At 35.4% G+C, this 22753-nt stretch overlaps 1 protein-coding gene across 3 annotated transcripts; it reads right to left on the reverse strand.

The window, feature by feature from the left end:
• Positions 1–1058: 1058 nt before the first annotated feature.
• LOC110446292 (DDB1- and CUL4-associated factor 11-like) lies at positions 1059–22753 on the reverse strand. 3 transcript variants are annotated; one of them, XM_021491367.1, is made up of 18 exons: positions 22662–22753; positions 22225–22344; positions 20418–20515; positions 19776–19807; positions 19408–19503; positions 18941–19005; positions 17904–18004; positions 16097–16199; positions 15810–15853; positions 15218–15341; positions 14323–14380; positions 12591–12683; positions 12128–12220; positions 11535–11624; positions 8576–8639; positions 7657–7809; positions 6686–6792; positions 1059–6173 (listed from the first exon to the last, which is right to left on the reverse strand). In XM_021491367.1, the coding sequence occupies exons 1-18, from the start codon at positions 22697–22699 to the stop codon at positions 5955–5957; spliced, it is 1698 nt and encodes a 565-aa protein (XP_021347042.1). In that variant the 5' UTR covers positions 22700–22753; the 3' UTR covers positions 1059–5954. The 3 variants fall into 3 exon arrangements, with proteins under 3 accessions (XP_021347042.1, XP_021347040.1, XP_021347041.1); XM_021491365.1 differs by lacking the exons at positions 1059–6173; positions 6686–6792; positions 7657–7809; positions 8576–8639 and having other exon boundaries at positions 8895–11624; positions 22662–22746; XM_021491366.1 differs by lacking the exons at positions 1059–6173; positions 6686–6792; positions 7657–7809; positions 8576–8639 and having other exon boundaries at positions 8896–11624; positions 22225–22753.

Genomic DNA, 22753 nt, shown 5'->3' on the forward strand with positions numbered 1-22753 from the left:
ACAAAACAAATTTCATTTCCTTTTGATTGCATTTTATTTCATTTTATGACTTTTTGGTTATAAATAATACATGTTCATCTTTTTCATCTTTTATTCTAATAATGCTACATGTATTTACAAACTTGACAATCAATAACAATTAAATCTCTTTGTAATTTCACTAGAAGTTGGTTAATGCAGATATCAATAATCCCCCCCCCCCCCCCCAATTATTTCAGGGTGATTATTTCAGAGTTCAAGGACTAAAATGTCTGAAAAAAATATCTTCATTGTGCAGTTGAGTAATCTTTAATCTGGATTATAGACATGGTTCTAAAACTACAGTATTATACTGACTCCCTGGATTAAAATAAATTTTTACATGTGATAGAGGTGTACTTATTATATTGCTAAGGAAACAACTAGTATATCTCTGGGATTGCTAAGGAAAGGTGAAGTAGGGATATAAAAACAACTAGGGTACCTCTGGGACATCTTTTGAAAGTTGAAGTAGGGATTCTAAAAACAACTAGGGTACCTCTGGGACCGCTTCTGAAAGGTGAAGTAGGGATATAAAAACAACTAGGGTACCTCTGGGACATCTTCTGAAAGGTGAAGTAGGACCAAGTACTGAGCACTGCAGTTTTCCAGGATTATATACACTATTCCTATAACTTATTGTGTGGGATAAATACGTCTCTTGAAAATGGATGAAGAACAATCTCTAAGGAAAAGTATTTAAGTGTTATGAAAATATATTGTAAATGTCATCACCGTGAACAAAAAATATTTTGTCACATTCCAGTATGATACACAGCAACCTCATCATTTTTTAGGATTATTATTTTTTATCAATTCTATCTGACAGAAAAATCAAATTGTTATGTGGGTACATTGGATATGAAAATTCCATCCCTAGTTATATGTTTTTGGGTCAGAATCTCAGCAGTCACATCCCTTGTATCAACAAATCTGAGTATCCAGGGGGTTACTCAACCATCAACTGTACATCCTATTAATGATACACAGAACTCCTTCTACATACAATTAATGGGTGTCATATTGTCTTCAATAAAAAAATTTTTTTTTACATTGTATGGGAAAAGTAAAACTGTTCAGGCTACGTATATTTACAAATAAGCTCCTAAATGAAACTAAATGGGATTCACTTTTGTGTTTTGCCATGGTAGCCTGGCATGCTGTAATTAGTAACTATTACACAGCCTTGGCTCTTTGCCATGGTAGCCTGGCATGCTGTAATTATATAACTATTACACAGCCTTGGCTCTTTGGTTCATTCAATCAAATTGTGTTTAGTTTATAGCTAATCTATAGCTTATAGCTAACCTAAAGTTATTGCCAACATATATCTTATATCTAACCTATAAATTGTAGTTAACATATAGCTTATAGCTAAGCTATAAATTATAGCTAACCTATGGTGTAAAGCTAACCTATAGTTTATAGCTAACTTATAGCAACCAGGTAACCTATAGTTTAAAGCTAACCGATGGTGTAAAGCTAACCTGTAGTTTATAGCTAACCTATGGTGTATAGCTAACCTGTAGTTTATAGCTTACCTATGGTGTATAGCTAACCTATAGTTTATAGCTAACCTATGGTGTATAGCTAACCTATAGTTTATAGCTAACCTATGGTGTATAGCTAACCTGTAGTTTATAGCTAACCTGTAGTTTATAGCTAACCTATTTCTTATAGCTACCCTATAGTTTACAGCTAACCTATAGTGTATAGCTAACCTGTAGATTATAACTAACCTATGGTGTATAGCTAACCTGTAGTGTATAGCTTACCTATGGTGTATAGCTAACCTGTAGTTTATAGCTTACTTATGGTGTAAAGCTAACCTGTAGGTTATAGCTAACCTATAGTTAATAGCTAACCTGTAGTTTATAGCTAACCTATAGTAAATAGCTAACCTACATGTTTATCTTATAGCTAACCTATAGCTTATAAAAGCTTATAGCTAACCTGTATTGCTAACCTATAGCTTATAGCTAACCTATAGTTTATAGTAGCATTATATTTGTTTATGATACTGAAACAACATTTTTTTCTTAGAAACAATAGAATACCAGGTTCAATTAGTGACTTATTTCTATACTACATTAGTTTCTTAGAATCTAGGATCCTTTAAATGTGTTGTAAGCAGTGTTTGGTTGATGCTGAGTTATCCTACTAACATTATTTATGTATGTTTTGTGGATACTCTCTTCATTAAAGCTGGACTCATATTTTCTGAAAATCTTTCCAGATGCTTATTTCAGGGATATAATTATTCCAACAATACACTTTTGGTTTCACTTTTTGCTGGGTTTGGTTTAGGTTTCATCTTGTTTAACCTCCTATTAACAGCTAAGGTCATTTAAGGATGTGTGCGTGAGTGACGGCTAAAGTTTTTTTCTTATCTGGTAATCAAAGTTTTACGAGTGACTGGATTAAAAAGACTGCACTTTAAATAAATACAAATGTACATACAATGAAGTATTTGTAGGATAAATAATAACCAAGTGAAAAACAGGACTGTATTTTCAGTACCGAGCATAAAAGCATGCTTAAATCTGTATTAATCAAAAGCAAACTGACAACTGTTTCATAATAATAATGTATATCACCATTAGTAATCAACCAGAGCTTAAGGCTAAAAAACAAATCATAAATTACATTCATGGTTTTCATCTAACAGGGAGTGTTGGTGATGAGAGGACAAATTTCCATCCCAACATTTTTTTCGAACCGTAAAATGTAATTACATGGAATCCATATCCAACAATAAGTTTACAAAAGTCTGATATATATACCAATACTGTTCAGCATATATCCAGATATATCCATGGTCATCATACAAATAATCCTCTATGTTTTTTCCTCATTACTTGTTAAGTTATATGAAAAAAATGGATAATTTCTTTTGTATCTATTCTTGAACCATATCAATTTTTTTAAATAAATCATGCAATAAAGGAACTGGTGTGTATAGTTACAGTAACTATACAGATATCCAGTGAAAACAATGAAAATAGTCTTACTTATAACAGACAAAATAAAACAAAACATTTCTTAAAAAATAAATTAAAAAAACAGGTACATAATCCATGATCTCATTCAGATACAGCAAAAGGAGAACCTGATTTACTTTGACAATAACTAAACTTTAAATTCACAAACCTATATCATATATAAATTGTATATGTACAATGTATTTCAATGTATGAAGAGAGTAACAGACACCTAGGGAAAAGCAGAATTTGGAGAAAGTGGGCAGAACCCTACTTAAGTCTTTATGTCTTAATCGTTACTGTAATAAATTAAATAAAGTAGAAAACTAATAATATCGGTGTGCATTATCTTTAAATATAAATTTAGTGCTCTGTGTTACTTCAGAAAGCATATGTACAACTCTTGTTCCAGCATAATTGGAAACAATTCACAGCCTACATGTACTAATAGGTGCGTGTTTGACTTTGAATGTTGCAGGCAGCTTGTGTTTAAACTTAACACTAAATCTTTCAAAAACTGTTGATATATTGTTCATTGAAATGTTACCAGAGAAATTCTCTGCTTTATGACTATACCAAGGCACATCAGATCTAAACGTCCAATCAAGTGTGACAGTGCTCCAACACAAAATTTCAAACAGTGACAATCCCCCACTCTTTTAAGGAATGTAATGAACAGAAAATTCAAAGGATTCCTGCTGACTATTTTACAAGTTTCACATGTGTGTACGAGATTTTTCGGATAGTTTGTTTATGCTTCACACCTGTCAGGTTACCAACAACATAGGTCAAACTATTGCATAGTACAAGGACCAAATTCAACAGGCCACGATATCATACTGACAAATAATGTATGTCTATGTACAAAATATATATCGTACAGACAAGTTAGGACAGCATAGTCTTGATAGTTTGTAGTTAGACGATTCTTTATATCTACAACCAAAAGAAAACCACACAAATCTACTTATAAACTCATGAACAGTCATGAAGAAATATGATCTGTTTGATAATGGAAACTATTTGTAAACGGTCACTTTATAAATTTCGGGCAATTCAGGAAACAATTTCTGTAGTCTATTCAATAGCTTTCTCAAGTTATCTATAGATGACCTTCACTAATTATATATTGTTCAATTTCTGTAGTTATCTATAACTAATGACTTTCTCCAGTTCTCTATACAGTAACTTTCTATAGTTGTCTATACAGTAACTTTCTGTAGTTGTCTTTACAGTAATATTCTATAGTTGTCTATACAGTAACTTTCTGTAGTTGTCTATACAGTAACTTTATGTAGTTGTGTATACAGTAACTTTCTGTAGTTGTCTATACAGTAACTTTATGTAGTTGTCTATACAGTAACATTCTATAGTTGTGTATACAGTAACTTTCTGTAGTTGTCTGTACAGTAACTTTCTATAGTTGTCTATACAGTAACTTTCTATAGTTGTCTATACAGTAACACTCTATAGTTGTCTATACAGTAACTTTCTGTAGTTGTCATTACAGTAATTTTCTGCGGTTGTCTATACAGTAACTTTCTGTAGTTGTCTATACATTAACTTTCTATAGTTGTCTATACAGTAACTTTCTGTAGTTGTCTATACAGTAACTTTCTGTAGTTGTCTATACAGTAACTTTCTGTAGTTGTCTATACAGTAACTTTCTGTAGTTGTCTATACAGTAACTTTCTGTAGTTGTCTATACAGTAACTTTCTGTAGTTGTCTATACAGTAACTTTCTGTAGTTGTCTATACAGTAACTTTCTGTAGTTGTCTATACAGTAACTTTCTGTAGTTGTCTATACAGTAACTTTCTGTAGTTGTCTATACAGTAACTTTATGTAGTTGTCTGCACAGTAACATTCTATAGTTGTTTATACAGTAACTTTCTGTAGTTGTCTATACAGTAACACTCTATAGTTGTCTATACAGTAACACTCTATAGTTGTCTATACAGTAACTTTCTGTAGTTGTCTATACAGTAACTTTCTGTAGTTGTCTATACAGAAACTTTATGTAGTTGTCTATACAGTAACACTCTGTAGTTGTCTATACAGTAACTTTCTGTAGTTGTCTATACAGTAACTTTCTGTGGTTGTCTATACAGTATCATTCTGTAGTTGTGTATATAGTAACTTTCTGTAGTTGTGTATACAGTAACTTTCTGTAGTTGTTTATACAGTAATTTTCTGTTGTTGTCTATACAGTAACATTTTATAGTTGTCTATACAGTAACTTTCTGTAGTTGTCTATACAGTAACTTTTCTAGTTGTCTAAACAGTAACATTTTATAGTTGTCTATACAGTAACTTTCTGTAGTTGTCTATACAGTAACTTTTCTAGTTGTCTGCACAGTAACATTCTATAGTTGTCTTCTATTTCTAAGAAATAAAAACATTTGAACTAAGTTAGTTAACATAAATACTGAAAGGTATATAGATATTGCTGAATATGACCATTATTGTACTTATCAAAAACAACACACTGGACAATAATAAAGAGTACTCTGCTTATAACAAACAGATAATAAAATCAACAAAATGATCCTAATCATCCTGTTAACACTGTTTGGTTACTGCTATATATAAAGTTACCAACACAGTCACACCAGACGTAACTCCTGTGGAAGTTTCGTGATATTGAAATGTTTAGCTTATTTCGTAACTTATCTGCACAAATCTATTAGTATAAGACAAAATATTCACTGTAAATGCATTGCTAATGCAAATATTTCCAATATAAGAATAGTTTGAGGAGTGAAAATGTGAATTTTCCAAAAACAAATATTTCCACTTCTACAAGACTTAATGTTTTAATCTAAATACATTGTGATCATTTGTCTCTTATTATCGATGTACCTAACTGATATCAACGCAATACAATGTACCAATATCACTCTATTTGATATCAATGTATACCAATATCACTCTAACACAAATGTTTCTTGTGCACCTAATCCAGCAGGCCACATTTCTCTACACAGACGTTGGCTTTTCGTCTCCTTCTTTGCAGCATTCTCAATCGTGCGCTACTACGACGATGACGCCGTATACTGCTAAATGATTCTTCATCTGAATCATTTTCGTCTTCGTCACCGCTCATCTCCTGAGTCTCTTCGTTATCTGACGGGTCTTGGTACTTGTACGTCCATTTACCTACAGTGCTGTCCCACTGAAATAGTGTTGTATTAGCTATACAGGTTTATGATAAAACAGCAGATTAGTGTTTCTAGAAAGTTGACATTAATTAATTGAGTGTCTTCAGAACTATTAATGCTTTAGTTTCAGAGCCATCTGATTTAATTAAACACTGCACTCAGGCAGCTAACTGTCTACATTCTTGCTATATAATAAGAAATCTGCAAATGCCATCAAACTGAATTCAGAACAAGAAGCTGAGGGGTTTTAATAGTAACAGTAACATAAGCAGTATTATGCATAGATTACACCAATGTCAAATTTGGGTAGGTACTTGGACCTTCGCAAACATAAAAATAAGATCATCTCTGAATCTAGGGATCTTCACCCATGCACTGCAACCATTGACATTTTATGACTGATCAGGTTATATAAAAAACATTGTGATATGTGTGTAAGACTGCACACAGACATAATAAGACATGGATAACACCAGCTAGTTGACTTCTGCCACAAAGACTGTTAACAAAGTGGCCATACACTCACCGAGGTACTCATGATGATGTTCTCGTAGGGGTGCCAGGACACATCTCTCACACATGTGTTGTGTCCTGACAGCTTGGCTACAATCTTTCCCGTCAACAGATCATAAACTGAAATGTCACAATAATAGATCATACACCGATATAATCACAATACACAATCAAACACTATCACAATACAAACTGTGCATAGGGAAACTTTGGTGGCATTTTATTTTTGTGGATTTTTTTTTTGGTAGATGGAAAACTCAAATGGTTTTTTTTATAATCTGTGAGATAACTGGCCACTAGTGATACGGTCTTATTAAACGATGTAAGAATAACACCTTTCTGCTCCGAGTAGGAAAATATCACAATGCCACAAAGTCATTACACAGTGGGGTCATACACAGAATACATAACACTGTACTGAACGAGATCAACAATAACAATTGAGAAATCTCTACATAAAGTACTATGTAAAGATTCTGCTCATCTTCAAACTACCCATTCAATGAAGGAGTAAATAAACAAAACAAGGCATCACAGACGATATGAATACTATCGCAAAACACAAACTTGTTAATAAACAAAATTAATCTTCACTAGTGATTAGAAAAGGAGTAAAATACTCCGATTGGGGTAAAATAACCCGGAAAGGTTATTCTATTTGGTAACCTTTTATATCTATTTATAAATCTGAATCCAATTTCAAAGTTGCACATGTAAAATGTAACATTACCTCTGTTCTTCTTAATCACTTAGCTTAATCACAGACAAGTATAAGCATGCTAAAATGTTAAATCAAGTTCCAGCTTAGTAGGTCACCAGGCATGGGCAGAATAAAATATGTTGACCACTGGTCACTCACAGGTTTAATAGCTATTAAACCTGTGAGTGACCAGTGGCCCATTGTTCAAGCTGCTACCTATTTGTAAATCTGGGTGGACTTTATGCTGTTGACAATGCTGTGTTTAGATATCTCCCTATACTTACCTACAATAGTTCCACTGGCACAACCCGAGTACACGTATCTCTGACCAGTGGTCAACTCCGGGGAGAAGTGACATCTTATCAGTGTATTAAGCACGGAATGACCCCTGTAAGTCATAATGGAGGAGTCCCCACTCAGAATCTTCTTCTTAGAGGCTGTAGACAATACAAGAATATACTAAAGCGTGTAGATGTAGCTGCCAGTGATGTCATATGCTTTCTAGCAGTATTTATAGCTACACATGTAACATACTTTGAAATTCTCGTAATTACTGTATACCAGAAGACTTTAAAATGTTCGCCCTTCACTAGTCCTAGTAAAATCCTGGTTTTCCCTGTAATAATTTTACCAGTCCATATAATGACTATAAATGTGATATTTTTGCCGTCGGAATAAATTCATCCTCATAATGAAGGGTGAAAATCAAAATTCCCCTTTATACAGTATACAAAACATAGTTTGGGGGTCAGTATTTGGTGGTCGCTGGTCGCGTAAGACAGATGGTCGCTTAATACAGTTAAATTACATAGTAACAACGGTCGGGAGGAATGAAAAGTGGTCGCATAAAACACATGGTCGCTTGAGCATATTCGACTGTACAAGATACTGTTTGGAATTCAAAACCATTTTTTTTTTTATATCTAATGGATATTGGTACATTTATTACTAGCGAAACAACCATACATTGATAACTTATATTATTCAACAAAAGCTGTATCACTACTGGCGATGTTTATATTACTCACCTGGTCACATTTAAAAAAGCATAGATTATTTCCAAGAACCAAAGCTTTCATTTACAATTATTATTCAGTTTTCAATAAATTTGTGTGAGAGTTAATCTTACAAAATATACGAAGCAGCATAAGTTTATCATCATAACAAGTAAATAATAATACTGATGACGAAACATTTGTTTACCTCGTTTCGGGAACTGCTGCCATCTATAGTCCCACCTCTGTTTGGCCACCGCGCCCTTCGTGGACTACATTAAAGGATAGCATATCACTACAGTATCATACCTCAGTTTAACCATTAGTGTACCCCTCCTAACTCTAACAGGTAAATTGGTTCGTCTACTCCAGTAGTTTCCTTGGTGCGGACAACATCAACTGACATACACCGTCAGTTTGTTTTGTTGATAATTTCCATAGGTATACAATTTTGCAAACTTGTATCCAAAATGTAATTATAAGATTTCAATTTTGAAAATCACTGACCGAGTTAAAAAGCCAACTCCCTTGAGTTTATTTTGATTAGTCTTACATTTCTCCTATCAATAGTCTTATCTAAATCATACTAAAGATGAGGACGCGTCTTTCATTGACCATCAACATAGCAGGGGACATGTTTTCAACATTTTATTTCTCTTCTCAAATGTTAAAGGATTTTGAATTCCCGGATGTTGAAGCATTTTTAATTCCCAAATTATTATGCATTTTTGCAAAACTGGAGTACCGGGTAAGTGTACAATAAACCAAAGTAAGCTTTGTTTCTTAATGGTCTAAAATGTCAATTTGTTAAATATTGAAACTGAAAATTTCAGACTCGGAAGCCATTGTTACCTAAGCTTTTCTAGTTCTGGTGAGAGTAATAGATGGCCTTTACATACCTGAACACCTTCCTGAGAGGAGAACAGATGGCCTTTACATACCTGAACACCTTCCTGGGAGGAGAACAGATGGCCTTTACATACCTGAACACCTTCCTGGGAGGAGAACAGATGGCCTTTACATACCTGAACACCTTCCTGGGAGGAGAACAGATGGCCTTTACATACCTGAACACCTTCCTGGGAGGAGAACAGATGGCCTTTACATACCTGAACACCTTCCTGGGAGGAGAACAGATGGCCTTTACATACCTGAACACCTTCCTGGGAGGAGAACAGATGGCCTTTACATACCTGAACACCTTCCTGGGAGGAGAACAGATGGCCTTTACATACCTGAACACCTTCCTGGGAGGAGAACAGATGGCCTTTACATACCTGAACACCTTCCTGGGAGGAGAACAGATGGCCTTTACATACCTGAACACCTTCCTGGGAGGAGAACAGATGGCCTTTACATACCTGAACACCTTCCTGGGAGGAGAACAGATGGCCTTTACATACCTGAACACCTTCCTGGGAGGAGAACAGATGGCCTTTACATACCTGAACACCTTCCTGGGAGGAGAACAGATGGCCTTTACATACCTGAACACCTTCCTGGGAGGAGAACAGATGGCCTTTACATACCTGAACACCTTCCTGGGAGGAGAACAGATGGCCTTTACATACCTGAACACCTTCCTGGGAGGAGAACAGATGGCCTTTACATACCTGAACACCTTCCTGGGAGGAGAACAGATGGCCTTTACATACCTGAACACCTTCCTGGGAGGAGAACAGATGGCCTTTACATACCTGAACACCTTCCTGGGAGGAGAACAGATGGCCTTTACATACCTGAACACCTTCCTGGGAGGAGAACAGATGGCCTTTACATACCTGAACACCTTCCTGGGAGGAGAACAGATGGCCTTTACATACCTGAACACCTTCCTGGGAGGAGAACAGATGGCCTTTACATACCTGAACACCTTCCTGGGAGGAGAACAGATGGCCTTTACATACCTGAACACCTTCCTGGGAGGAGAACAGATGGCCTTTACATACCTGAACACCTTCCTGGGAGGAGAACAGATGGCCTTTACATACCTGAACACCTTCCTGGGAGGAGAACAGATGGCCTTTACATACCTGAACACCTTCCTGGGAGGAGAACAGATGGCCTTTACATACCTGAACACCTTCCTGGGAGGAGAACAGATGGCCTTTACATACCTGAACACCTTCCTGGGAGGAGAACAGATGGCCTTTACATACCTGAACACCTTCCTGGGAGGAGAACAGATGGCCTTTACATACCTGAACACCTTCCTGGGAGGAGAACAGATGGCCTTTACATACCTGAACACCTTCCTGGGAGGAGAACAGATGGCCTTTACATACCTGAACACCTTCCTGGGAGGAGAACAGATGGCCTTTACATACCTGAACACCTTCCTGGGAGGAGAACAGATGGCCTTTACATACCTGAACACCTTCCTGGGAGGAGAACAGATGGCCTTTACATACCTGAACACCTTCCTGGGAGGAGAACAGATGGCCTTTACATACCTGAACACCTTCCTGGGAGGAGAACAGATGGCCTTTACATACCTGAACACCTTCCTGGGAGGAGAACAGATGGCCTTTACATACCTGAACACCTTCCTGGGAGGAGAACAGATGGCCTTTACATACCTGAACACCTTCCTGGGAGGAGAACAGATGGCCTTTACATACCTGAACACCTTCCTGGGAGGAGAACAGATGGCCTTTACATACCTGAACACCTTCCTGGGAGGAGAACAGATGGCCTTTACATACCTGAACACCTTCCTGGGAGGAGAACAGATGGCCTTTACATACCTGAACACCTTCCTGGGAGGAGAACAGATGGCCTTTACATACCTGAACACCTTCCTGGGAGGAGAACAGATGGCCTTTACATACCTGAACACCTTCCTGGGAGGAGAACAGATGGCCTTTACATACCTGAACACCTTCCTGGGAGGAGAACAGATGGCCTTTACATACCTGAACACCTTCCTGGGAGGAGAACAGATGGCCTTTACATACCTGAACACCTTCCTGGGAGGAGAACAGATGGCCTTTACATACCTGAACACCTTCCTGGGAGGAGAACAGATGGCCTTTACATACCTGAACACCTTCCTGGGAGGAGAACAGATGGCCTTTACATACCTGAACACCTTCCTGGGAGGAGAACAGATGGCCTTTACATACCTGAACACCTTCCTGGGAGGAGAACAGATGGCCTTTACATACCTGAACACCTTCCTGGGAGGAGAACCTGCGTACATCCCACAGCTTCATTGACTGGTCCTTACAGTTAGACAACAAGAACCGTGCATCTCCCTGATGGAACAACACATACAGCTACAGACAACTTTCTGTTTCATTACAGTAAGGTCAATATGTTACAAACATAATATCATTCAGAAAGGACAATAATTCCTTATGTGTGAGATGTTTGATTATCTTAACTTTTACCCAGTTTCTTCAATCAAATCAAAATGTAGATAACGTCTTACCATAAATTTGTAAATATCATTTTTAAATATTTCTGATCACTAAATATATTTTTTAGAAATAAAATATATTTCTCCTCGCCATTAGATTCAATGCTGATGCAAATTGTAACACTATGGAAACTCTGGACAAGTTAAAATTTACCAAGGAAATAATTACATCATTAAAATGCTTACAGCAATTACATGTGTATGTTTTTTTCCATAATAAAAATCAGCTATATTTTTCATGACAAGAAGGTCTTACAACATTGTATAACACAGTTCAAATTGATCATTTCCTTCGTTAATGCCGTCTACCAGCGTTTCAGACAGCCATGACAGCCATACCTTGGAGTCTATGTAGGTGATACCGTCCGAGTGTCCAGCCAGTACACCAACGGGGATTGGGTTTTCCTCTCGCAGGGTTCTCCTGTCCCAAACCTACACAGACAGTAAATATGTGTTAAGCAAGTATTGTACATGGTGAACCATTTATGGAATGTTGGCATAATTATCCCAGTTTAAGTTAATTCAATAAAACAGTCATTGACAAAAATGTGGAACCATGTTCATCTGGACAAAGGCTGTTCATAATGTTTTCCGTACTTTCCTGAAAATTGAATTAACGAATTTTGAAAATTGCCGTATCTGACTCTGAAAAATATGAAACATTTAGAGATATTTTAGCATCTGACATATTGAGATTCTGATTAAACTGCATTTAGTAAAGTACACAGATCCTATGAAAGTATAGACTAATTTATATCATGTGTACATCAGTTGATAGACAGGTTACATGTATGAGGCATACCTTCAACAAACCGTCGTCCCCGCCACTAAACAGGATCTGAGAGGAACTGTCGGCAAAGGCCACGGCATTCACATCATCCTCGTGGGCGTCAATCTGAGGTAGACAGGACACAGTTACTTTATATACAGGAGTAGGACTAGTAGAGGGAAGGGACATAGTTACTTCATATACAGGAGTAGGATTAGTAGAGCGAAGGGACATAGTTACTTTATATACAGGAGGAGGATTAGTAGAGGGAAGGGACCAAAGTTACTTTATATACAGGAGAAGGATTAGTAGAGGGAAGGGACCAAAGTTACTTTATATACAGGAGTAGGATTATTAGAGGGAAGGGACACAGTGATACTTTATATACAGGAGTAGGATTATTAGAGGGAAGGGACACAGTGATACTTTATATACAGGAGTAGGATTAGCAGAGGGAAGGGACACAGTTATACTTTATCTACAGGAGTAGGATTAGTAGAGGGAAGGGGCATAGTTACTTTATATACAGGAGGAGGATTAGTAGAGGGAAGGGACACAGTTATACTTATATACAAGAGGAGGATTAGGAGAGGGAAGGGACATAGTTACTTTTTATACAGGAGTAGGATTAGTAAAGGGAAGGGACACAGTTATACTTATATACAAGAGGAGGATTAGGAGAGGGAAGGGACATAGTTACTTTTTATACAGGAGTAGGATTAGTAAAGGGAAGGGACACAGTTATACTTTATCTACAGGAGTAGGATTAGTAGACGGAAAGGACATAGTTATACTTTATATACAGGACTAGGATTAGTAGAGGGAAGGGGCATAGTTACTTTATATACAGGAGGAGGATTAGTAGAGGGAAGGGACCAAAGTTACTTTATATACAGGAGGAGGATTAGTAGAGGGAAGGGACACATTTATACTTTATATACAGGAGTAGGATTAGCAGAGGGAAGGGACACAGTTATACTTTATCTACAGGAGTAGGATTAGTAGACGGAAAGGACATAGTTATACTTTATATACAGGACTAGGATTAGTAGAGGGAAGGGGCATAGTTACTTTATATACAGGATTAGGATTAGGAGAGGGAAGGGACATAGTTACTTTTTATACAGGAGTAGGATTAGTAAAGGGAAGGGACACAGTTATACTTTATATACAGGACTAGGATTAGTAGAGGGAAGGGGCATAGTTACTTTATATACAGGAGTAGTACTAGTAGAGGGAAGGGACATAGTTACTTCATATACAGGAGTAGGATTAGTAGACGGAAAGGACATAGTTATACTTTATATGCAGGAGTAGGATTAGTAGAGGAAAGGGACACAAGTTACTTTATATACAGGACTAGGATTAGTAGAGGGAAGGGACCAAAGTTACTTTATATACAGGAGGAGGATTAGTAGAGGGAAGGGACCCAGTTATTCTTTATAGACAGGAGTAGGATTAGTAGAGCGAAGGGACATAGTTACTTTATACACAGGAGTAGGATTAGTAGAGCGAAGGGACATAGTTACTTTATATACAGGAGTAGGATTAGTAGAGGGAAGGGACACAGTTAGGCTACACCAGAAGTCCTGGAATCACAAACCTTCTTCACTTTAAAAACATTCTCAATTCTCAAAATCTCATTCATTTTAAGAGCTGTACAACCTCAAAAGTAAATTTAGATTCATTCTAGTGAAACATTTTATGAATTTAGGAAGTGTGACATTAAAGAATAGGCATTGTTATTTACACATAAGTAACTCACCCTGAGTGTCCGTTGGTTACTTTCTCTGTCGTACACATACAGGCAACCATCATTTGCTCTAAAAGACAAAAGTATCAGTACATAACATGTAGTCCAATACATTCTTACAACATCAGTATAGGATTCAGACCCTTTTACAGTTTTAGTGCTCATTTATTCAAATATCAATAGCATATTTTTCTGTCATATTCCACTTAACAAAAATCACAAATGCTGACAGGCCATTATATATATATAATATTTAAGATCACCCATGGACTAGCCGACGTCCCACATAAACACCTAGTTGCAGCAGACAGCTGCAACTGATGAGGTTCCAACAAATTCCAGGAATTTGTAGCATCAAAGATGCATACAGGCACTCCCTTTACCAACGGACCATCAGGCAGTGGAATAAGCTCCCTCCAGATATAACATCAGTGTCATCATTAGAGGGCGTCAAGGCCTTTGCTAGTGACTTTTTATTTGTTTTTAAATGTAAATATGCTGAGAGGTTTTTAGCTGTCTGCTGACATGCGCCTGAGTTTATAACGTTCTGTATGGAACCCAACTCAGTACCAGAAGTAGAAGACAGAACACAAGTGAAATAATAACAGGATATTGTCCAATCATGACATATGAGCAATAGGCATTGATTTTACATTTGGTCTTTGATGTGGCCCTTTATTTTTAACTTTTGAAATATTTAAATAAATGTATTACTTCTGCATTTTTTTTTTATATAGGATTGAACTTTAATTTCCACAATATTTTCACTCACACTATACAATCATATATTATTTGAAAGTATTCAACTTATAATATTTCCATTGTATCATATCTTACCAGTTCTGATTCATTCATAATTATAATACTTGGAGTTAAAATGAATAACATAGTCTGGGCTGTGTCTTACCCTCCTAGGATCTCCCGGTTGTCAGAGGAAAAAGTCAACGAAAATATACAAAAGCTGTGTTCCCCGGGAAACAGGTGCAAGGCATTGTGGGTATCGTATTCTCCGTGAATATTGCATAGATGAACTGAAAAAATATAACAATGTGATAAGCATTACACACAGTACTTTGTACAAACAAATTATCAAAACTGACAAAATGTACTCTATAATTAGCTTGCATGTTTTGTAAAGTGAGTATTTTTACTATGTTAACAGCCTGAAAAGCATTCCATTATATGATGAATCATCGCTCACTTTAAAGAATGTATAAAACTAGGGATAATTAGTGGTGTTGTGTAAAGTGTAAACACTGCCTGTTTGTCTCAGGAACAAAAGTTTGAACACCCCTTCCCACAGAAAAAGACAGAAAAAAATAAATAATGTGCAATACAGTAGCTTCCAATATTTAGTTTTAGTAATGTGGTAAAAGCAATTTAAAAAAAAAGTATCTGAGGTTGAAGCTAAAGAATGTCAATTATAATCATGATAATTAACATTCTTCAGCTTGATCTAGTGGCACAATCTCTGCAAACCAACCCTACTTGGTACTTACTGCAATCAGACCAACTGGAGTAGATGATGTAGTTACCGTCAGGACTGTAAAACAAAGACGGTCAGAGTTCAATGTCAGTACAGTGTACAACTTGTAATGTCATGTAGCAATTTGTCAAAAATCTTACAGTTAAATTTGACATCAACAAAACACTTGTTTCTGTAAAAATAATACAACTTTTTTATCAAGTAAAAGTATAGGTTTATTTATGATATCAAACCTTTGATACTGCTGCTCTTGCCATATCTCCAGCATTACACTACAAACCTAACACCGTGTTACAATACCTGAAGGCTGTATCCAGGATACTCCATCCAACATCTTTGGCTCGTATCGTCTTGAGCAGGTTAAAGTTGCCCCTAGTTGTATCATATATCCGTATATGTTGATCTGAAAAAAGTTAATATAGATGTACTGAAAGTGTTTTTGTTACCTAAATTTTACAACAGCCTGTTCGATACTTGCCAACTTTTTCAAATTTCCATGGGGTAGATTACGCGTACTCAGAACTAAAAGTATAAACAATATGTGTGTATGTACACCCAAGGGGAAAATAATGCTTTTATATGGCATCTTTTGAGTTGTTCTTTCAAATGAAATCATCCAATCTTAAAAGATAGGAATAGTTTAGCAAATTGACTGGTTGAAAATGCGCGGTTTTAGGGTCCAAAATTTGGAGTCTCCCTAGCTTCTTAATAGGGAGTGTTGGCAAGTATCTAGTGTTCCTTTATGAATTGAAAAAATAAAGCATAATTTGTATTGGTAGTAAAACTGAGCAAAACAAATCACTGACTTATATACATCATGTAATATAGTTATGTATATATATCCTGGTAGATACAGATCAAGAACGACATAAAATCCCCAAAGTACTATATGATATATATAGTTATCAAAAGAGTATCATGTTATTCAGTGAACAGATCCATGTCATATTTTTTATATGAACTCATGTAATATGACATTTTATTACATACTTACTAATAAATACGGGTTTTTTGTATATGCGATACGACACAATTGCTCTTACCCATATCAGCCCTCGCCGTATCACACCCCAAAACCTGTATCAGCCCGCAAAACCCGTATCACACCCCTTTTGGATTTTTTTTCGTTTTGCAATATTTCAAAAGAAAAAAATTATCGTAAGATAGTAGCTTTTATTAGTAAGTATGTAATAAACAGAATAAATCATGACTTTTTCCATACCCCTTTTGGATTTTTTTTTCGTTTTTCAATATTTCAAAAGAAAAATTTATCATAAGATAGTAGCTTTTATAAGTAAGTATGTAATAAACAGAATAAAACATCACTTTTTCCATATCACACCCAGTATCAACCCTCGACTAATATCAGCCCTCGGGCCTTCGGCCCTTGGGCTGATATTGCAGTCTCGGGTTGATACTGGGTGTGATATGGAAAAAGGCATGTATTATTCTCTATGTCACATCATAAAATGAACAAATTGACATCACAGACTTAAAGATAAAATAATGACTTTATAATAGAGAAAATAGATAAAATGCCAAATGACCTTGAAAAGTACTCTTTTTTTTGCAATAGCTGTCAGATCTTACTTATTAGGAAAGAGACTCCCTCAATTTTACCAACATTCACCAATTTCCCTCAAAACTCCCTCATTCAAGTCCAAACTCACACAGACTCAAAATCTACATCCTGTGGTCAAATGATACCATAACAGGTGTGCCTGAATCAAATGGATACCTTTTAGAGATATTTTGTTATGTATAAAGAGAAACATAAATTGAGCAAAGCAGTTTCGGTTGCATTTCACACTCATTATCCCTCAATGGAAATGTGGAATGAGGGTGATCTCCCTCATTGGAGGTTTCAGAGGTTGACACTAATGGAATTCACATTGAAAATCACAAAATTAGACATGTCGACCAGTGCAGAGTTGGGCACTCTGGATGTCAACAATGTCACATCACTGTAATGCAATGTCACACCAACAATATATCTATTGCATAAATTTACATCTGAAATAACAAAACAATATTAATAAAATATCTTTCTGCATCAAATTGTATGTTTACTGCGTAGCATTGTTATATGTTTACAAAACATGTTTACCTTGGCACGCTGTGAGGAATATATTTCCCTCTTTGGAGAAAGTCCCACAGAAAACTTTGTGGTGATACTTGGCCACCACATCCTGGTGATTAGGAAGGAATCTGTGGAACGAAGGGACATAACTCTACATTACAAAATAGTGAATTTTAACTGGTTTAGCATCCAAAGATACTGAGAAGTGATCTTTATAAAGTTACTCACCTAAAATCTGATATATGAGTATGATAAAGAACCAAACTGTTGATGACCTATAGATTTTTAACTTAAGGATATGTTACCTCACTCATTCTTCATATGACTTCTTTATTATTCTGTTATATTATTTGTATAATATGATTTAATATCATATTTTTATTATATTGTTTCATTTATTATATTTTTATAATATTATTTCTTTCATTATATTTTATTTTTTAACACATTTTTGCGATTTCATTCTTAATGATGAATCTAATGTAACTGAAAATTATAAACATGTATTTCCAGCCATTAAGAAAACAAAATTTCATGATTAGTAATTACCTTAGTGTAACCAATACATACATACATGCTATGTTGTACCTTTAACAACAACTGATTAGACAGGGTCAAATTATTATTCTTAACTGAAACTTTACAGGTTTTGCTGATTTAAAACTCTTGTACTGATAACATAACATATAATGTTAAGTTTAAACCTGCTTCGACTTGGTTAACATAAACCAGATAAGCAAAGAAATTGACAGATGGACAACAGACACCACACCTTCTCAAAAGTCCACAGGCGTTTCATGCCTGGTGTGCAAATAAATTACTGAGATCCAAAGATTCAATGAATAATACTTTCCAACATCTTTTATATTCAAGGAGTGAATCAGCATCATATTTGGATTTAATTGACAAATTATCATCGTCCTAAAATTCAATAAATGAATTACCAACAAATTTAGATTTAATTAATAAATGATCATCGTCCTAAAATTCAATGAATGAATTAATAGCATCCTAAGATTTAGTAAGTAACTTAATGAACTGACATCAATCAATGAATGACTTACTGACATCCTATAATGCGTCTGTCACCACCAGTAAACTGCTGAAATCTGTTGGCACCAATTTCTCTCTGAAAAGACATACATAACTCATCAATATTCTGTCCTTATTTGTATACCGAAGTCCCCTCCCCCAGTATAATACCTCTCAGTGTGACACCTACATGAACCACACTATACACTGTCGTCATTACTACGCATGATGCCAGAGAACCACTTATCTTGTATCATTATTATATTACTTGTCTATGTGTTAATGTGTTTTTCAATGCTAGTCATTGCAGATCAAGACAAACCAAACTTTCAATTCTAATAAAATCAACATATGTATGCAGATCAGGTTTTTTTTTTGTAGAGAGTTTCAAAAACAAAATTCAACTTAATATCTAGAAATGAGTCCCAGCCAAAGAAGCTGTGCTCAGGACAGAATTCTGCTTTCAACAAATCACTACTAATGTATGTATTATGCCTACATTCTGGATCATGTGTGGAAGTGTGGGTATAGACATTCGTGGTCGCTTCTGGGTTCGGCCAGATTGTCCAAGTATTAACTGTTTCAGGTCGCTTTTCTACAAAACAGAAAATGTTGTTAATGACAAAGATAGGAAAAATAGGGGAAAACAATTGATTTTTAAACTTTAAAGACAAGAAGTTAGTTATTAAAATCACTGCATGTTCTATTTATACAGTGTATGATATTTCTCTTCTGCCAATAATTTATTTGAACATGTGTATTTCCAAACACTACATGTTTTGTTTATACCTACATGTGATACTGGCACTTTAGAACAATACAGCGTATCAATAATCTAATTTGTGTATTTGTGAAACTTTTTCTTACCTCTAATAAACCTGTATCTGGATTTCGGTCAGCTACAAAATACATTATAAAAAGAAAATGTGAAAAGGCAAGAAAACACTCAGTTGAACAAGCTCAATTTACTGGCAGAACTAGCAGACATGATTTCTATACTACACAGATGATAGTAATTTTATTTTGTATATTTTAAAATTAGTTAATTTTTATTAAAGAAAACTGAAGTCTTTAATTTGCATGATTCCTCAACTTATTTCACTATGCACATTATAACCTGCTTATTCTGAACTCTATGTACAGCCGGTTGCGGCTAGTATTTACCAAGGTTACATATAAACCACTACATTCAATACATGGATCATGATCTGATTTAAGTACAAACTCTTGTTATACTATTTGTGTAATGACAAGGGTTCAATTGTATACATTTCTTCATAAATTTTAAGTATGCAATCCAAAGCCAATCTTTTACAGTCAGTATAATTGAAAATCTTGATTCCAGGCTATGGTTTTAATTTAGGCAGATTTCAATAAGCTTCATATCTTTGTTTCAAATAATTCATACCATTTAACTATTGAATAGATATAAATACATTTTAATTTTACAAAATAAAACCAATTTGAATATTAGGAAATGCATTTGTGTATCCATATATATATAATTACCTGTTGGAGGGTTAGCAGGTCCATAAAATTCAGTATCATCTTCATCCTCGTCTTCTACATTGCTGTCATCTTCATGTCTGAGGATTCTAACTTGTCCACTGTACAAACATAAAGATCAATTATCTTTATATGCAACACATGTATAAGTCTGAGACTTTTCCATTAAAATTTGATGGTGATTTTAATTCAAATATAATAGTGGTGGGCTTAAACTACAAAGCTACTGTATTACTTCAAGACAGCATTAATGCCATTATTTCATTACATGAATCACAATTTATAAAGTGCCTATACATACAGTATATTGATTTGGAAATCATACAAAAACTATGTTTCACATAGTAATTATATATGAGCATATACTTTTCAAATAAGACCTCTTATCATCAGACTGCCAAAATATTTATATAGCTTCATATAGCAATTAAATTATACAAGAGGCCCATGGGCCTTAACGGTCACCTGAGTCCTAAAGTATTTATTTTTGTTGTTGAAATATTTACCAATTTGAGTAAAAAAATAGTTAAGTATAACGTTAACTTAAGTTTGTAGTTATTTTCAAAATAGCGGCCTTGTATTTCTGATCGACCCGAAAAATAACATCACTTTGTCAAGACCATTAGTCGATCATTTCTACAAAGTTTCAGTTCAATCGGCCTAGCAGAACTTGACTTTAAGTTTGAAATAGTTTTTCAAATTGGCGGCCATGTCGGCCATATTGGATTTCTGATCAACCCGTAAAAAATAACAACATGTTTGTCAGGACCATGAGTCGATCATTCCTACAAAGTTTCAGTTCAATCAGCCTAGCAGAACTTGACTTTAGGTTAAATTGAAATAGTTTTTCAAAATGGCATCTGTGGTGGCCATATTGGATGTCTGATCGACCTGAAAAATAACAACACTTGGTCAGGGAGGGGAGATGTCAGTAACCTTCCCATGAAATATTAATGAAATTCCTTTGCCAGTATTTCAGTTTAAGTTGAAAATGTAAAATGTTAACAGACGACGGACGAAGACGGATAGCAATAGGTCACTTGAGCTAAAGCTCAGGTGACCTAAAAATACACTGACTAAGAACTTTGCTGTTGGTGATGACAAAACTTCAAAACAATATTAACTATTACAAACTGTGAAGCAAATTCCTAGAGAAAAAGAATATATTATGGTTTATATCTGAAGAACAGTATCATGATATATCAATTTGGAGATCTAATAAAGTCCTGATCTGGCCCGGGCCCTACAGCATTCATAATCTGCTGTTACACTTAAATTACATAAAAGAATATTGGCATCCTGCCATCCATTCATCAGGTTGGGGGATTTTAACCACCAACTTGTATATAATATGCAAAATCCATATATCATATACGCCAGTTGGAGTATGGATTTGTTACTAAAAATAACCCAAATCGTTTTAACAGTAACTTTTGAAAATCGCATTAATTTACGACAAGGTAAATAATATTTTGCTAAAAGATGTTTACTGAAAGCGTTGGCTACATAGAAACTTGATGTAACTCTACCGGAAATATGCATCTATTTTTGGTACTTTCCCACTTGCAAATAAAGTTTATTTTTGCATTTGTATGATGTTTCATGACTAAATAAATGCGACTTGGACAAACAATTTGAAAAAGTTAGGATTAAAGTGATTTTATCTATTTTTAGTAACAAATCCATACCCCAATTGACGTATAATAGGCGAGTTTGCGTATCATACGCAAGTTAGTGGTTTTCCCCGACCTGTTCATAAGAAAGATAATTAAATTGTGCAATGTAATTTCCCACTTTTTGGGCTCATCACCTTCGTATAAGATAAGCTATAATGGCCTGGAGATCTGTCTGTTCCTCTTCTGCTCCAGCAGCGGGGTTCTCTGCTGATTCTGTCATCCTCTGGCTTTGATCCTGTCTGTTTGACGAGTTGCTAGAACCCATCAGTCAAAGTGACATGGGATTTTTGCTCCCAGGGACACATTGGTGTATAGAAAAATTCGCCACAAATGCACCCTTAAATCTATTCACATGCAAAAATCAGCAGACTTTCGCTTACTGTGAAAACGATATTCCCGGAAAAAAAAATTGAGGAATCAGCTGATAACAATATTAACGCAATGTTTACATACAGTGAGAGTTATACAACTGTCAAAACATAAGGTTCTATAACCTTGCAATAGACCTATGGCTATTTTTAAACTAGACATACGAGTGAGCAAAGAGACTATGAAGTAGCATTTCGTTCACCTTGCATAATAAACATGAGATTGTTTGTATTGACACATGTTGTTGCTCACTTAGACGCGAAACCCAAAACAATTCAACCGTGCAAGTTCTAT

Source organism: Mizuhopecten yessoensis, unplaced genomic scaffold (genome assembly GCF_002113885.1).
Source record: "Mizuhopecten yessoensis strain PY_sf001 unplaced genomic scaffold, ASM211388v2 scaffold2671, whole genome shotgun sequence".
Classification (NCBI taxonomy): Eukaryota; Metazoa; Mollusca; class Bivalvia; order Pectinida; family Pectinidae; genus Mizuhopecten; species Mizuhopecten yessoensis.